Source organism: Trichechus manatus, unplaced genomic scaffold (genome assembly GCF_000243295.1).
Source record: "Trichechus manatus latirostris isolate Lorelei unplaced genomic scaffold, TriManLat1.0 scaffold00007, whole genome shotgun sequence".
Taxonomy (NCBI): Eukaryota; Metazoa; Chordata; class Mammalia; order Sirenia; family Trichechidae; genus Trichechus; species Trichechus manatus.
In genome coordinates, this window is record NW_004443943.1 from 22,605,557 (window position 1) to 22,623,553 (window position 17,997).

Sequence of the window (17,997 nt, forward strand, 5' to 3'; positions counted from 1 at the left end):
AATCCTGATGCCCCTTTCTTCTTCATATAGTCCAGCTTCTTGGATTATTTGCTCAGCATACAGATTGAATAGGTATGGTGAAAGGATGCAACCCTGACTCACACCTTTCCTGACCTTAGCCCACGAAGTATCCCCTTGTTCTGTATGTATACAGTAAGCAAGACAACTTGCCCAAACAACTGCCTCTTGATCTGTGTACAGGTTCCTCATGAGCACAAGTTAGTGTTCTGGAATTCGCGTTCTTCACAATGTTATCCATAATTTGTTATGATCCACACAATCGAATGCCTTCACATAGTCAGTAAAACACAGGTAAACATCTTTCTGGCATTAACATCATAGAGGTAGGATTTACAACACACAGGAAAATCACATCAGATGACAAAATGGTGGACAATCACACAATACTAGGAATCATGGACTAGCCAAGTTGACACACATTTTGGGGGGACACAGTTCCATCCATGACAACAAGTAAGGAAGAAGGGGACTGGCTGTTGGGTCGGCAGCCATCAGGGTCTTCTGCAGATAACTTCTCAAATGTCAGAAGAAGGAAAAGCAGCAACTGGATGACTCAGCTGAGGGTTTTCCTCTATGAAGAGATTAAGGAAGTAGAAACTCAGTGAATCCCAAGGAAACATTGAAGATAGCATCATTTTCATCACATTTTGAAGATTTAGGGGATTATTTGGATCCTAGCTCCAAATTCCTCCTTTTATTAATTACTCCAGAATGAGATAAAATATTTGAGCAGATGCAAAAGATGCACCTTTTGATCTCATTAGTCAAATTTCATATTTTCGTCCCAGGGACCAGGCATTATTGTAATCATAGTTTAGTAGTCTATTGCAAAATTAGCTATCATCTGCCAAGTGCCAGTTGTTGACTAAGCACTACACACACACACACACACACACACACACACACACACATAATCTAATCAGTTGCAGTATCATTCAAAAAAGTAAGAGCTTTTGTCTGTCCATTACACTCTTTCTCTCTTTTCTAAAAAATTGATCAGCAGGTATAAGAGAGGAAGGGGTGGATGACATCACATGAAGTGGGAGGTTCAGCTGTCCTCCAGGACCTCAGCAAGAGAGTTTCTCCCAAGGTCTTCTGGCCTAGTACAGTGTCCCAGAAGAGCTCGGTGGAGAGAGCACAGGTCCTGTAGTAATGAGACCTGGTTTAACTCCTGGCTTTGCTACTTGTGACTGTATGATCTCTACCTTTCCTTTGTCTCTAGGAAACAAATGGGTAGTGCTATGGATCCAGATTTACCTGGGCTTACCATGACCCAGACCACAGCCCTTTCTCTCCTCAAGGTTCCTAAGGGAAATAAATGACAGGACAATGACTGGCAGAGTAATACGTGTTTATTAATTGGCTCTAAACCACAAATTGAAACAAACCAGAGCCTCATTTAACACCCTAGCACTGAGCTGGCATTGGCTGCCCACCTTGGGCTTTCTTGGGCTGGTACCCTTGCTTTGGGTTTAGCTGCTGGAAAAGAGAGGAGGAGAGTGCCACAAGAGGGATTCAGGTTGACTAGGGCTGCTGGGGATAGCCAAGGACCCTCTCTATTCTAGTCACTGCTAGGAAATCCATCTGAAGGAAAGGGAACATACTCTTGTGTGTTATCTTTTGAGCCCCTTTGAAAGTTCTGCCTCCTGAGAAACATAACCCAATTCTTGTCTTCAAGATTAAGCAAACTTTTTCTCCTTGGAGTGAGGGGAGGATAAAATTTCTTGCCTTTGACTGTGATTCATCCAACTAAGGTAGGGAGAGGTAAGGGTTGGAAAAGGGAGAGAAGCCTTGAGCTCCTTCCTGGAGGCTTTTTTGTTTGTCTGCCCTAAACACACACACACAAACGCACACACCCCTCCCTTTATCCTTAGTCCCTCACTGAAGTTGTTCTCCTCACAGCCTTCCAACTTCAGTTTCACAATTCCTCATATATTTAGCTCATAGCCTTCCTCTGAATAGGATCCTTCTTCTCTGAATATATTCCTTATTTCTTTCCCTTCATATTTTTGTTCCTTTCTCTAATTTCTCACTAAAGCCTTAAGATTTTTTTGTTTGTTTGTTCCTTACTCTATAAAATGAGGACAGTAATACCTATCTCATTGGTAGTTGTGAACAGTAGATGAAGCTAGACAAGCAGTGATGTGCTGGTAAAGTCTTTAACAGCCAGTTCTCTGGAACTGAGTTGATTTGTAGTCTTTGCCAATTTCTGTGGTATAAATACTCCTACCATGGCCTATTTCAGGCTACCAACATGACATCAACTGGCTCACCAAAATTCTGAAAATTGAACAATCGGCTCTCGTGAGCTGGTAAGAGCTAGCTTCACTATATCACTGCAAGTAGCCAGGTAAGCTAGCATACCCTAGCACAAGGTAGGCCCTTAAAAAGGTTAGTTTTTTCTCCTAGAAATTCTCATTGTAGGCTATAAGTCCTATAGAAAGTTCTCATTCCCAAGCCCCTCGTCCTGAAGCATAACCATTTGCAACACAAAAATCCATTTGCATTCCCATTGGTTCTAGAACCAGTTAGCCTGGGTGTTCTCAAGCCACAGAGAATTTGTAGGGAGAGAATTGTGCCACAATTGTATTCAGCACTGATGATCTAATTCTTAGTTTGTAAAGAGAGTATAGGTATCCCTCACTTTTCCAAAGTCTGCTTTATGCCACTTTGCTTTTATGAAAGACCTACATTAGTATCTGTTTTTGTTAACCAAAAGAAATCTGAAGAGGATTTTTGTTTTTACAAAAAAAGGCAAAAAGCAAAAATAGCGTTTCAGTGTTTGTTTTGCAGTGAGTCGTTATATAGGCAGCATGCACCCCAAGCAGCAAGAGTGGTGCCACAAGCTCCTTCCCCAGGAACTACACTCAGCATCTCAGCATCAAGCCACCATAGCTTTGAACTGTGTCTGTGAGCATCTGTGCCTTATTTCGATTTATTTTGTGCATCCGTTAGCAAGATGTATCCTAAGGTATCAGAAAAGCCTAAGAGAGCTCGTAAGGGTGTTACGCTTAGTGTAAAACTGGAGTAATTACGTGTTTCGATCATGGTGAACGAAATAAAGATGTTTTATTTTGTGCACGTGTTGAACTTGCCTGATCATACAGTTTTTTGTAGGCACTCAAAACATCCTGCGAACCTGCCCTAAAGCTATGTGCCCTTTCAAAATTGAAGTCATACTTTTCTGCAGTCATTGCATCGTTGTTAATCTCATGCAAGTGCTTCATGTTTAGTTCCTGGACGACTTCACCTTCACTTTATATAGGCTGTGTATTTATCATATCATTCCTGCTTTTACTATATGTTAGTGTTATTTTAGATTATATGTTATTTGGTATGATTTGGTAGGTTATTTTTTGGGTCTGAGAATGCTCAAAAAATATTCCCATGTAAATTAATGGTAATTGCTTCTTCGCTTTACACCATTTTGGCTTATGAAAGGTTTCATAGGAACGCTCTACTTTTGGATAGTGGGGGAAACCTATATTAAAAAACTGTCAGTGCCCTTATCAATATGGATGCATTGTGGCCTTGGTTGCTAGACGGAATCCAATGTTTTAGGAAATTTATAACATCAAGAAAGAAGAGGGAACATCTGTGAGGAATTACTTATGAAGTAATTTAAGAATTATTTTTTCAAAATCCTATTGCATCATTTTATAAAAAGGAAAAAGTGTAGAAACAAATTCAATAGGGAACAGGAATTAAAGAGCATTAACATATATTTGTTTACATATATAGATATATGTGTATGTCTGTATTTAGTTCTGAGCTTCCTAGTAGCCAAGAGGAAAAATAAGACATAATCAGAGACATAATTTTCATTATACCCAGCATACCAAATCCTAGGACAAAGCAGTGATTTTCCTAGAATTAAATCCCAAGGATATTTTACAGAGGGGATTTTATTAAACAGTAGCTTTGACCACATTTTTTAAAATCACAATTTCTTATAGCAACTTTAATCCAAAGGCATAATATTAAAAAGCTAACCCAGTCATGGTAATTTGTGATGGACTGAGACAATATAGGTTTTTTTATGTCCAAACTGATGGAAGGAATGAATTAAGAGTATCTGGAAGAGGCTATAGATATATAGCTTTCAAATCATCTTCCGTAAATATTAATTCTCTAAGCTAGCAATTGAAAGAAGATGAGCAGACCTTTTGAGGCTATGCTCTCTGAAGATGGCCTGGAGTTTTCCTATTCTGAGTTGCTGGTTAAGTGTGGACCCACAGGTTGAGACACTTATCAAGTAAAGGTTAAGAAGGTAAGATTGATTCCTAATATGAAAACTGAGGAGCTGATCACAGATTCTGATCTCCACCTGAATAGAGCTAAGAATTGGCTTCCAGCATGAGAACACAAGAACACCTACTGGGTTGAACCCCCAATGTCCTACCCCAAGAGGAGGACTAGGATGCTTTAGTCTTGGGAGAATTTTAGAGAGTTACCTACCACAGCCACAGGAAGAAAGTTGATGGTGTGACCTTGAACCATTTGAATTTAAGCAGGGTATCTTCCTGGGGTATTAAAAAGAAGAAGGTGGTTATTGTCATTCAATATAATTCTTGAGATTAAAAATGTAAGTATTTTGAATAAGGTTAAGGTTTATTTTTTATCATATAACTATGTAAATCAAGGAAAAGATACTCATCCTAAACTCTACCACTCTATCCCATCAATACTTTATTTTTCTGGTTTCAATTCCAGTCCATGTTAGCGTAAGCAATACTCCACTATAGAAGAATTTTTTTCAAAGAGATTGAAGAGGTCAGCTTAGATTTTAAACCTAATCAGGTGGATTTCTGAAGAACATATACAGAAAAGAAAATTTCTATTTAGGCCCTGACACATGGAAGATTTTCAATAAATGTTGACAGGCAGATGGAATTAAAAAACAAATATAAATATGAATACACTGGCTTCAGGAGCAGGGGAGGAGGGATAGATGACCTATACTAGAGCACAGCTGTCTAAGAAAGATGAATAGACACATTCCCAGCTCAGCCAGCATGATTTATCCTTGATTCTTTGTAATTCTAAGACTTGGTCTCTACTATGACTGCAGAGAAATAGTCTCTTTTCGTAACTTTTTTTCCAGAGTATAAAAATAACATGATTATCATAGAAATTTTAAATATATAAAGGAGAGGGCATTTAAAATACTACTTTAAATTTGATTCAAGTGTTTGTGATAGTTGTTACTAGTTGCTGACACATTGGCTCCAATTCATGGTGACCCCATGTACAACAGAATGAAATGTTGCCTAGTGCTGTACCACCTTCACAATTGTTAGTACGCTCTAGTCCATTGTTGTGGCCACTGTATATTTTGAGTGCCTTCCAACCTAGGGGCCTCATCTCCCAGCACGATACCAGATAATATTCTGTTGTGATTCATAGAGTTTTCATTGGCTAATTTTCAGAATTAGATCACCAGGCCTTTCTTCCTAGTCTGCCTTAGTTTGGAAGCTCCACTGAAACCTGTCCACCATGGGTGACCCTGTTGCTATTTGAAATACCAGTGGCATAGCTTCCAGCATCACAGCAACATGCAAGCCACCACAGAACAATAAACTTACAGCCAAGTGGTGGTTGTGATAGTTAAAAGGTCATATTTATTATATTTTCTATTCCTTATATAATGGCATTATTTCATGGTTACATATTTCTTATTTGATTCTATTTTGAGAGAGGACTCTAAATCATAATCTGTACAGCCAGGGCAATAGCTAGAAACAAAATGCTGAGGCTGTCTAGACCAGCCATTCTTTTTTTTTTTAATTGTTGTAGTTTAAGTGAAAGTTTACAATCCAAGTTAGTCTCTCATACAAAAATTTATATATACATTATTATGTGACCCTAATTGCTCTCCCTATACTGTGACAGCACACTTCTCCTCCTTTCCGCCCCATGTCCATTCAACCAGCTCCTAACTCTCTCTGCCTTCTCATCTCACCTCCGGACAGAAACTTCCCATTTAGTCTCATGTATCTACTTGAGCTAAGAAGCACACTCTTCATGAGTGTCATTTTATGACCCATAGTCCAGTCCAATCTTTGTCTGAAGAGTTGGCCTCAGGAATTGTTTTAGTTCTGGGTTGACAGAGAGTCCGGGGGCCATGCTTTCTGGGGTTCCTCCAGTCTCAGTCAGACTATTAAGTCTGGTCTTTTTACTACAATTTGAGTTCTGCACCCCACCTTTCTCCAGCTCTATCAGGGACTGTCTGTTGTGTTTCCTGTCAGGGCGGTCATTGGTGCTAGCCAGGCACCATCTAGTTCTTCTGGTCTCGGGATGATGCAGTCTCTTGTTTATAGTGGGCCTTTCTGTCTCTTGGGCTAATACTTTTGTTGTGTCTTTGGTGTTCTTCATTCTCCTTTACTCCCGGTTAGACCAGCCATTCTTAACCCTTAACTCACTCTTAACCCTCAAAAGAGTCACAAGACTCTTGAGAATCTGATGAAAGCTAAGGATCTTCCAAGAAGAAAAAGGGACATGTAAAGGTATACTGAAATTTCTGCATACAATTTTAAAGACATCATGAATCCCTTGAGGTGGATCCACGAACCCCAGGTTAAGAGTCCTTCACCTAGACCAAAAAGTATATAGAAACTTGAGGTTAAATCAGAACAGTGAGCCCAATCAGGGCAGTGGCAGGGAGTGAATGCTCCACAAGAGTCAAAGGTCAAGTCTATTTATCAGTGTGGAAAGCAGATACAGACATATATGCAGAGACAGAGAACCCTGAAGGTGAAGCTACTACTGCCTCTTAAACGTTCTGGGGAAGAGCCAGCCTAATGGTACAAACAGTCTGTAGAAGCATTAGGTGGGTAATCAAGTTAGAATTCTGGTGGTGGGGAGCGGGGGCGGTGGTGACAAGTGGTCAGTTTGGGGCAGAATCTCGATACTTAGACTGTAGTGCTTATTCCTTCTTGACTACAAATGCTTCATTTTTATCTGTATTTCAAAGTACTGTGAATAAGTGTTTGATTGGGACTTTGGAAAATGGTTTAACAAAACATTTTTCCCCCTCTATGGACAAATTGGAAACCTTGGTGGCATAGTGGTTAAGAGCTACGGCTGCTAACCAAAAGGTTGGCAGTTCAAATCCACCAGCCACTCCTTGGAAACCCTATAGGGCAGTTCTACTCTGTCCTATATGGTCGCTATGAGTCAGAATCGACTTGATGGCAACCGGTTTGGGTTTTTTTTTTTTTTTTTTTGGTTTTATGGCTTTGTTACCCTGGAAACCCATGAATGTCAGTTGTATTACCAGGCAACTGTACTCATGATAAAAATGGACCCTGTTTGGTATATTGCATCTTGACTGGAAGAAATTACAAATGAACTGTATATACTGTGTGGGCTTCCTTAATCTGCACAAAGGCTATGTACGGACTAGAGGAAGTAGAGATCTAAAAGCTACAAGAGGAGAGAGATCCCAGAACATAGTGACTAACAGGGGCTCACTCCCTCACCTCTTTCAAGGCTTACTCAAATCTCACCTTCCCAAGGAGACTTCCCTGACCCAATTTAAAATTTCAACCCCTTCCCCCCATAGCACTCCCCATCTCCTTCCTGTGCTTTATCTCCATAGCACTTTTACCATCCACATACTTCATATATTATTTGTTTGTTTGAGGTCTGCTGCCTCCCACTTAGAGGACAGTGACTTTTGTTTGTTTCAATCACTGCTGTACTTCCAGTGCTTAGAATAGTTCTTGGAACATAGTTGGGCACATATTTGTTGAATGAATAAATTGCTAAAGGAAATGTTGCCAAAAAGTCAAACAAATATGAATAAAAAACTAGCCATTGGTCTTGGCATTTAGGAGGTCACTGGTGATTTTAATGAGTGCAGTTTTAGAAGCCATGTTAGAGTGGACTAAGGACTCCTTGGGAGATGCTTTGAAGTTGGGGGGAGCAGGGAAAACAGTAGGTAATTGATATCATAGAAATAATAAAAGATTTTAGAGAAGATAGAGTGCTGGACTGAAAAAGAACTCAATTAAATTTAACAGGAATGCATGTATCTCATTTCCATGTCAGTTAAAAGTTGTGTAAGTGTAGACTGGCAAGAGTGGGTATGTCTTTATAGGCTGACATGTCTATCTCCTCCACTATGTCCTGAGGCCCTGGAAATCAAGGATAGTGTCTTTTTCATCTTTCCATTTCCAGGCTTGCCAGAATATTTGGAAGATTACACGTGCTCAGTAAAAGAACTTTAGTATTTGGAATATTCTAGAGAGAGGACCAGCATGCACAGAAGACTGGATATGAGAGAGAATGAAGTATGTTCAGAGATCTGCAAATGGTGCAATGGTTCCCATGTGGGCCGGGCAGAAGACTTGCCTCTAATATTCTAGAAGGCAAAAGTGGAACCGAAACAGAAGAGCATGTACCTCACTTCTTTAAGTTACCTAATAATGGAAGCACATACAGTACTAGTGCATTTTTGTTCATACCGCTATCCAGAGTGTATTTTGCATAAAGCATAGTATCCTCGTCTGATGCAGCTGTATGTCATCAGGATATGGTTTGTTAGTAAATCCCAAAGTACCAGCAGCTATTCTGACATATTCTCTTTTTTTCATTAATCTTGTCTCATTATCAATTTTTAAGAAATGTGTCTTCCTCTTGACTCCTTTACCTCTTTGTAAGAGTTTGGCAGTTACAAGTTTATGATAAGCTTGAAATGGGATATTGTGGCTTTCTTTCAGTTGCAGCTCAGATTTCTCAGGCAACTCTGATGTTTCCAGTCATCCTGAGATCTTCTCCCTTTTTGTATTAGCATCCGGAAAAAAGTCACCAATTCACTCTTCTTTGATTCAGAGGTTTAACTATGGGAGCTATCCAGTGATTCACACACTTCCGTAAGCTGCTCTAAATATATTCTCCGCAGCTCAGATATAATTTTGTTTTATTATCTTTATTGATATTAATAGATTTGCATTAATTCTGTCCTTGGCCCTAGCTGAACTCCAACTACAGAATCTTAGTGTTGAAAGGAAATTTAACACATATGCTATCTAACCCCTATCTCATGAAGAAATACTTTCTATTCTGCCACAGAAGGTCTTCCAACCAATTGGAATATCTATAATGACAGGAAGCACACTACATCACAATGTTTTCTATTTTATTTTAGAATAATTCTAAGTTTTAGGAAGTTACTTTTATTAGGCTGAGTTCAGTCACTTCCAACTTTTGGCTATATTTCAGCTTTTTTAATTTACCCAAAATAATCTAAACTTTCTTTTTTCCTTCTAACTATTGAATCTAAACTTGTTTCTTTACACTCATTAGTATTGAGTTCAGAACTTCAGTGACCTTAGTCATCTTTCTTAAAATTATTTGGTATATACCTCCTCTGTTTCTTGGAGGTCGCTGACGGTTTTTTCCCCAAGTTGAAAGATCATCTCTTTTATCTTTAGATGCCTTTGTTTGAGGTTTATGATCCAAAAGCTCAGGTTTCTGTAGTATAGGAAAATGGTGATGATTTTAGGAAGAATGAGGACAAAAATATGCTTCAGGAGTCTCAAAAGAAAATGTTTCCAGGCTCTGGAGGAAATTAATAACCCTGTTTGGGGAGCACACAGAAGAGCCATATTTGGGATTCATAAAATATAGAATATATTGTAGGCTTTCTGATTTAAAAAAAGGCTATCTCATACAGATGTAAAGTCATCCAACCTTTTTGAAGGACAACCTGACTATATATATATATAGATATTTAAAATATGCCCACATCTACAATGCAACAACAAAAAGGCAAACAACCCAGTTTTAAAAAGGGCAAAGGACTTGAATAGACATTTCTCCAAAAAGATATGAAAATAGCTTCTAAGTACATGAAAAGATGCAAATTAAAACTACAATTGGGATACTACTTCAAACCCGGTAGGATGGCTATTACCAGAAAAAACAGAAAACAAAAAAAACCGGAAACAGTGTTAAGGAGGATATGGAGAAATTGGAACTCATCTGGTGGGAATGTAAAATGGTGCAGCCACTGTGGAAAACAGTTTGGCAGTTCCTCAAAAAGTTAAACATAGAATTACCATGTGACCCAGCATCCACTCCTATGCGTATACCCAAGAGTCCTGAAAGCAGGAACTCGAACAGATCATGCACTTCAGTGTTCGCTGCAGCATTCTTCACAATAGCCAAAAGGTAGAAATAACCCATGTGTCTATCAACAGATGAATGGATAAACAAAATGTGGTATATACACACAATCTAATATTATTCAGCCATAAAGAGAAATGAAGTTCAGATACATGCTATGGCAGGGATGAATCCTGAAAACATTGTGCTGAATAAAATGTCAGACACAGAAAGACAAATAGTTTTGATCCCACTTATATGAAATATCTAGAATAGACAAATAGATAGCATCAAAACTTTATTAGTGATTACCAGGTTCTACGGGGAGGTGGGAATGAGGAGTTATTGCTGAAAGGGTACTGAGTTTCCATTAAGGGTGATGAAAAACTTTTGGAAATGGATAGTGGTGATGGATGCACAACATGGTGAACGTAATTAATATCACTGAATTGTACATGTTAAAATAGCAAACTTTTTGTTATATATATTTTACCACAATAAGATTTTAGAAAGATTATAGAGAAAATTAATTGCCAAGCGGCTCAGAAATGTATGTCAGCAGCACAGAGATCCCTCTTCCAAAAAGGAAACCACCCTTGGGTCTGGAGTATTGCTTGGTGCATTAAGTCACTCAACAGAGATCTCCAGGTACCTGAGTCATTGAGCAGCTCAATGCTTCTCTGTGTTGGACACAGCCAATAACTTCATTTTTTTCTCCTGCAGGCATTTTCAGCTTATTACTATACGATGAAGTTTTTAAACTTGACATCAGATAAAGTCACCAGTGAGGATATGGTGATTGAGAAGATGAAACAATACTGCTCTAGGCCTTGGAAGGAGGTAAGTGACTAGAAACAGCAGCTGTCACAATTGCCTTGTGCTCTTGATAACATAGAGGATGTTAGTCGGCTTTTAAAATGGTTCTAGTTTGCCCTGGCCAAGATCCAACAAACATGTTAGAGAAGCCCAGATGGTGGACTCAGGAATGCATTTATCTTCAAGTGAGAGATAGCTTGATATACAGTGGCTTAAACAAAAAGGTTTTATTTATTTTTCTTACCTAACACGAAGTCTGGCAGGGATCAACAGCTCGACTGTATCTCAGTCATTGCTTCTTCAATTCTGTTGCGGTGCCTGTTTCCTCATGGACACAAGATGGTTGCTGTAGCTTCAGGCATCAAAGCCATGTTCAAAGCCAGAAGAAGGGTGGAGCCAGATACATCTGTTCCTTTTAACAGGAAAGCAAAAGCTATCCCAGAAGCCCCTCAGTAATCTTTCTCTTATATCTCATTAGCCAGGACTGGCTGGAAAAGCAGGGTACAGTATTTTATGACTGCATTAGAGCCTTAGAGCCACATGAGCTGCTCCCTGGAGCTGGTCACATTGTTGCCAACTCGTTTTTCCCAGCCCCCAAATCAGAGTTCTATTAGCAAGGAAAACAGGCAACTCACAGAATCTGCCATAGGTGCCATTGTGATAAGACCCTCTCACCACCGCCCATGTCCAAGATGCCTCCTACTTATTCATAAATTTGGCACACAACTTATTTATTTATTTATTTTTTGTCTGAGTCATTAAAGATCCAGTGGTCCCTGGTGAAAGTTTCCAGGGAGGAGAGTTGTATAGGGTCCACTCCAATTATAAAAGACACATCACCTAGGGGTAGCTCAAAAGAGCAGCTATTTTAAGTTGATACAGTTGTAAAAGTGAATGGTGCTTTCATCCTTAAGAAAGGCAATTAATTAAAAATGAATGCTTGTCGTCGTTTGCACTGACAAAAAGGGAAGAAACATTGTGCAAGAGCCTAAAGATTGGAACTCTTCCCAAGTTTTCTGCCTGGGTTAGAATACAAAGAAAGTGCGTTCAGGGCCTTCAGCAAGAGCTGCTCAAATGTGTCTCAGCACTTTATAGTTTACAAAACATGTAGGGGAGGCTTTTTGTAGTTGATGGTGATCTGTGAATGAGGATGAGCATCTTAGGCTAGAGGCAACTCAAGACTAGGCTTATGTGTGACTGCTGAAGGAAGTAGATTTAAGCTGCTCTTTGAAAAACAAACAAAAAACTTCTTGTTAAGAGTGAGAGTTTCACCAGATTTCCTTTCCTTGCCCTCACTTCATTTTTTATTTCATCAGATTACTTTAGGGTGGGAACGCTCATGTGCAGACCTATATAGGTCTGCTCTGGTAAGCCACAGGGGATCACTCAGAGGCCCTGAAAGTAAACTCAGAAAGCCTTGCATTTGGGGGAAATTCTGAAACTTTTGAAGAAGGGAAGTACAGGGTGAGACCTGCATCCTCATTTCACCAAGGCCTAGAATGTTGACATCCAGGGCCCATTTTTCCCCAACTGTATTGTCACCCATATGGAAAGTGTAGTTTTGTCAGGTACTCTGTTATGTGGTAACTCTTTTCTCCTTTTCCTGCTAACCTCACCATGAGGAAGGTCTCCTACTAAAGTGTACCTCAAGTTTGGGAATATCCCTTCTGGATACCCTTGGCAGAAAACTAACGATTGTTAAACCCATACAAAATTAAAAAAAAAAAGAAACAAAACCCACTGCCATCGAGTCAATTCCGGCTCATAGTGACCTCATAGGGTTTCCAAGGCTATAAATCTCTACGGAAGCAGATCGCCACAACTTTCTCCCACAGAGCTGATGGTGGTTTCAAACCGCCGACCTTTCGGTTAGCAGTTGTCACTTTAACCACTGCGCCACCCATACTGTGTGTTAAAAAGTGGGCTAGATGCTTTATACAGATTATATCACGCTGCTGTCTCTGATTTGGCAGGGGAAATAAAATGAAAACTACACCACTGATTTCCAGTAGGTACCCCAAATCACTGGGTCCCTGAGGCAGAGAGAGTAGGGGAGTGAGTGAAACAGGCACTCCATGGTCATCTTCAGAGGGCTTGGAAGTCTTCTGGTGACCAGAACATAGCCACTTTTACACTCTGAAAATCTGGTCATGCAAAGACTAGCCCAATAGAGCAATGCTGTAAGATTCTATGTATACTGATAGCTAGGTATTTCCGGGTCCTGACATTCAACCTCATGAGTTTTTAGCCTTTCTAGGGAAATGCATCTCATTCTTGTTGCATGCCATACCCCTTTCTATGGGGACTGCTGAGGGGAAATGAGTGAGAGGGAGAGAACTTTGTACTGTCCCACTGCCCTGGGAATAGAAAGGAAAAAGGAAAGAGAGAGAGAGAGGAGAAGGACTCATCCTTGCATTTGAAGAGCACATGGCAGTAAGTCCACAAACAATAACATGATAAATTCTTATTATTTGGTGATTGATAAACCAGGTGTATGCCTTTGCATCTATATTGCTGACTACTATCATAATTAACCCTTAGCAGGTTAGACTGTAAAGCCAATGTGTAGCTTTCCAGAAGGAGAAGGAGATATGAATGTTGAAGAATTCAGGAAAATTAGGCCAAAATGGCATTTCCTCCCCTCCCCTAAGAAAGAGGCTAGCCTTCAAGAACTTATGGGGATGCAGCAGATTGAAGTCAGGCCCAAGTGGATTCTTGGAATTCCATATCCCATAGGGATTCTTTGTTTGACAGACCCACCAAGACTACATGGAATGGGGAAGGAGGTATTTCCACCAAAGAAAAGCAGGGTACAGCTACTGAAAGGAAAGGGTAGGGATCCTGGGCAGGAAAAGTCAACTGATGTCCACACCATGGTGTCAGGATGATGTCACATGCGGAAGAGTTTATTAAAGGGACTAGTTTCAAGGACTGTGATGGAAAGACAGGTTCCAATCTGGGTATTTCCAAAAATGCCATTAGAGCAGAACAAGGGAGGCTAAGTGTGGTCTTAGTCTTCCAGAGACTGAGGGCCAGCAGGAGCCAAGTGAGGAGTAGACCCCAGCCAGTATCTAGTGATTCGGATAGGATGTCTCTTGGGAGAGGAATCTGGGTAAAGCAGGGGACAGGCACCTGCCAGGAGACACTACGTGTAAAACATCTAGCATAGTTCCTAGTACATGACATAAGCTTAGTTCTCTCTCTAACCTCTAGTTCAGGAGGGAATGCCTATCTCAAGGGCTGAGCAATAGGGCAGTAGACAGAACTTTGGGCTGAGCTAGAGATGTCCTGGCCTGTTGCTCTCTAATTGAGGGCATGAGAGGAGGAGAGTAGGCCGTGGACATCTGGGTATATATTCACAATAGCTGGGATAGGTAAGGGCAGGGGTCAGCAGGCAGCCCTTAATTTTTTCACTCTAATATCTTTACTCAGAAGTAGGGTGAATAAACTCATGAAGGGCTCAAGAAGGGGACCCCTTTTCATGACTCAGATGCAGAAAAGAGGCTAGTAAGGACAGAGAATAGAAGGTGAGATGTTGGTACTTTTAGCAGTCTTTAGCAAAATGCTCCCTAAACTGTCTTCCAGAGCTGTGCTTCTCAGACTTTAATGTGTACACAGATCATCTGGCGAGCACGTTAAAATGCAGATTCTGAGTTGGTAGGTCTGGGATGAGGACTGCTGACAAGCTCCCAGGGGATGTGAATGCTGAGCATTCCAGGGACAAAACGGGGTGGCAAGGCTTTTTATGACACTATTTCCTTAAGATGTTTGTAGAGACTCTAGTCAAGAGTATATAGAAAACTCTAATTAAGCAAAGATTAATGGATTTCTTTAATGCAGGATTTTCACAGCTTTTAATATGCTAATGTGATTGTGACTCTCCAAGTTTTGAGGATGAATGGGGATATAAAATGGGATATTCAAGATTTCTGAACCTTCTAAACCACAGGAACTATATCCCCACCCACTGTCCGCACCCCAGCACCTATCAACACCTCATAAAACATTGTGGATGAAGAGCTTCCTTAACAAACCTTAAACTATAAACCCTTTCACCCATTGAAGGACTGTAGCGCCACCCCTAAAGCCCTCTGGGAGAGGCCAACCCTCAGGCCCATGTGGGCTGTGGGCTTTCTCTTCTCTCTAATAGTGGCAAAGAGGGCTACAGAGAGATGGTACCTGTTGTGTAAGTATGATATCGCCTTCACTTCTAGGTGAACACAACTTACGCTGATGTGAAGGAGAAGTATCTGAGTGAATACTGCTTTTCTGGCACCTATGTTTTAACCCTCCTGCAAGTCTATAATTTCACAGATTACTGGAAACACATTCATTTCATGCACAAGGTAATTTGGGTACCTGTTAGGTTGCTATGAGTTGGAATTGACTCGATGACTTGATGGCAATGGGATTTTTTTTTGGGGGGGGCGGTTTGTTGGTAGTGACTGAAGCAGTTTTGGCCTTAAAAGAGGTGGGAGCCAGCCTGATTTAAGTTTTGGCCTGAGGTCTTGTTCCACCACTTCATCTCCAACCCAAGGTGGCATTTGGTGTCAAGCCGTCCTGGGTATGTTGACTGGCCAGTTGTAGCTTCCTGTATTATCAGCATCACCTTTCTGCTCACATAACAGTGACTAATACCTTATAAAACAAAAAAATGTGATATTAAAGTGATGTAACAGCATTTCAGTAGCCACAGTGATCCTGTGTGCTGACTCTAATACCCATCCCAAGGGCCCTTTCCTCAAGTCAGGAAAAGATGATTATGGTTTCTTGTAAGAGGTGAAGGCCTTGTTTGCTGTGGCTTTTAATACCAACAGCTTCAAGGTTGACCAATCTGAAAGTTTTATGTGAAGAAGGGGTCTAAGTGGTTTGAATGGGCCATTGCTTAGAAACATGAGCCCTGAAGAAGCAACTTCACTACTGTGCTTTACTGCAGCACCACTTGCAATTAGCCAATCGTAAAGGAATATTTACATCAGCTGCACAACTCATGTATGATGAAAAAATATCAGGAGCATTGTTTCTCTATCTTGTTAAATCCATGCCCATTAATGGCAAAAAATTTTACCTGCTTTATTAAATATTGTGATTTTAAGCAAAATAAAGCATTGAGACAAAGGACTGTGGCATCCCTGAGGATGCTTGTTTTAATATCCCAGCCTCCCTTCCATTCCGTCATGTGTTTTTGTTTATTTGAAGGCTTTGTCTAGGTGTAATTTAAGATTGATGTGCAGAGCAGTCCTGATTTATATTCTTTGAGCTCTGATGAATGACTCAGTATTTCTAACCCCTAGGCAATAACTCCCCAACTCTGGACCCTTAATTGACACACGCAGTCAGATAAGACATCCCCCACAGAGGGAAGTAGATATGTTACAAATTATTTATTTACAGTATTGGTAAGGATTTGGGGGAAAAGGGTATTTCCAGGTGTTATTGGTTGGAGTACAAATTAGCACAACCTTTCAGGAGAATATTTTGGCAATATGTGCCAAGAACCTTAATAATATACACATCATATTATCCAATTACTCCATTTCTGGGATGCATAAATAATTGAATAAAGTGAGTAAAAATGAACATGTAAGACAGTTCATGCCAGTGATGGTGTTGTAGAAATATCTTAAGACACATGGGATGACGTTCACAATGTATTGTTAAGTGAATAACTACACATACAATTTAATTCCTTATTTTTTGTGAGAGGATTGGAAGGATATGTCATAAAATGATAACAGCAGCAACTTCTGAGTGGTTAAATATGGGTGATTTTTATTTTCTTCTTTAGGCTTATGTGTACTTCCTAATTTTTCTACCATGACCATGCATAACTCATATAATAAAAACGTTTCCAAAATTATTCATAGACTACCTGCATTCCAGCAACTTTTGAGGTGACAAATATTCCTAGGAAGATGGCAGGGTCAGAGCGTGTTTTATCATTTAATAAGAATCCTTTCTCATACATATGTATAGTCTTCAGATTTCCACAAAGTGAGACTGATTTGCTGGGATTATTGCCCAATGTTTCTCTAGTTGAATCCTAAAGAATTCCTGGTTATACATAGAGTTCCCTGGGCTTGACAAGGATGTGAAAGGCCAGTCATTATTCCCTTACTCTCTTGCCTGCTTCCCATCCCCCCAACCCCCACACTCACAAAAGTAACAAAGACAAATCTCCAAAGGCCTGTTTTAATTAAGTTCTTCTAGGCAGGAGAATTAGGCATTCACTAATTCCTTTTTGAGTATGGGGATGTAATAGTAAGGCCCCCAACTCTCCTTAATCACTTGCTGTTATATTTTCCCCACAACCATATTCCTAGTTTAGTATATAATATTAATCCATTTAGATAACTGAACATGGTGCCCTCCAACTAGTGGTTGCTCAGTGTTATGGATGGAGTTTCATGAAGTCTGTGGATTGTCTCCTCGGACCAACAAATAAAAGATTTTCCCCACTGTTTGCAGATCAATGACAACGCCGAAGCCGGGTGGACTTTAGGCTACATGCTAAACCTGACCAACATGATCCCAGCTGAGCTGCCACAGCCCAAACCTTTCTCCCGCCCCACCTACATCTCCCTCATGGTGGCCTTCTCCCTGGTGCTGGCCATAGTGTTCATCCTAGGCTCGATTATCTTTCACAAGTCTTCATATTTCCAGAAATAAGTGGAATAGCAGGAGCAGCTGAAATCTGCTGGCTGGAATGAGAAAAAAAAAAAAAAAAAAAACTGCCCAGGGAGCACTTTCCTCCACGGCTGTGTACAAGGCCATCCTTCCCTGATCGCCAGGGTGTCTTGACCAGCATGAAGCTTCCTTGACTTTTGCTGAAGCCTTTCCTTGGGAGGTATTCACCACCCTTTGCCTCAAGGACTTCCTGGCAGACACTGTCTCCATTGTGAGTCTTTCCCAATTGCCCCTTTCTCCTTCATATTCTGTGTTTGTATAGGTCTTGAAATCTGCCATTTTTCATGACTTTTCTTTCTAAAAGAACAATATTGACTTTTTCTAAAAGATTTTGTAAGTCTTGGGTCCTATACTGGGAAGTTT

General features: G+C 40.2%; 1 protein-coding gene across 3 annotated transcripts in view; it reads left to right on the plus strand.

Moving 5' to 3' along the window:
* Nucleotides 1-17,678, plus strand: part of ENTPD1 (ectonucleoside triphosphate diphosphohydrolase 1) — a 129,415-nt gene extending 111,737 nt beyond the window's left edge. For all 3 annotated transcript variants that reach the window (XM_023740237.1, XM_023740241.1, XM_023740248.1), the window contains 3 exons: nt 10,855-10,971; nt 15,162-15,293; nt 17,416-17,678. In XM_023740237.1, coding sequence (XP_023596005.1) covers nt 10,855-10,971; nt 15,162-15,293; nt 17,416-17,616 — 450 coding nt within the window. In that variant the 3' untranslated portion in view covers nt 17,617-17,678. The remainder of the gene's footprint in view (nt 1-10,854; nt 10,972-15,161; nt 15,294-17,415) is intronic.
* The last annotated feature ends 319 nt before the right edge of the window (nt 17,679-17,997 follow it).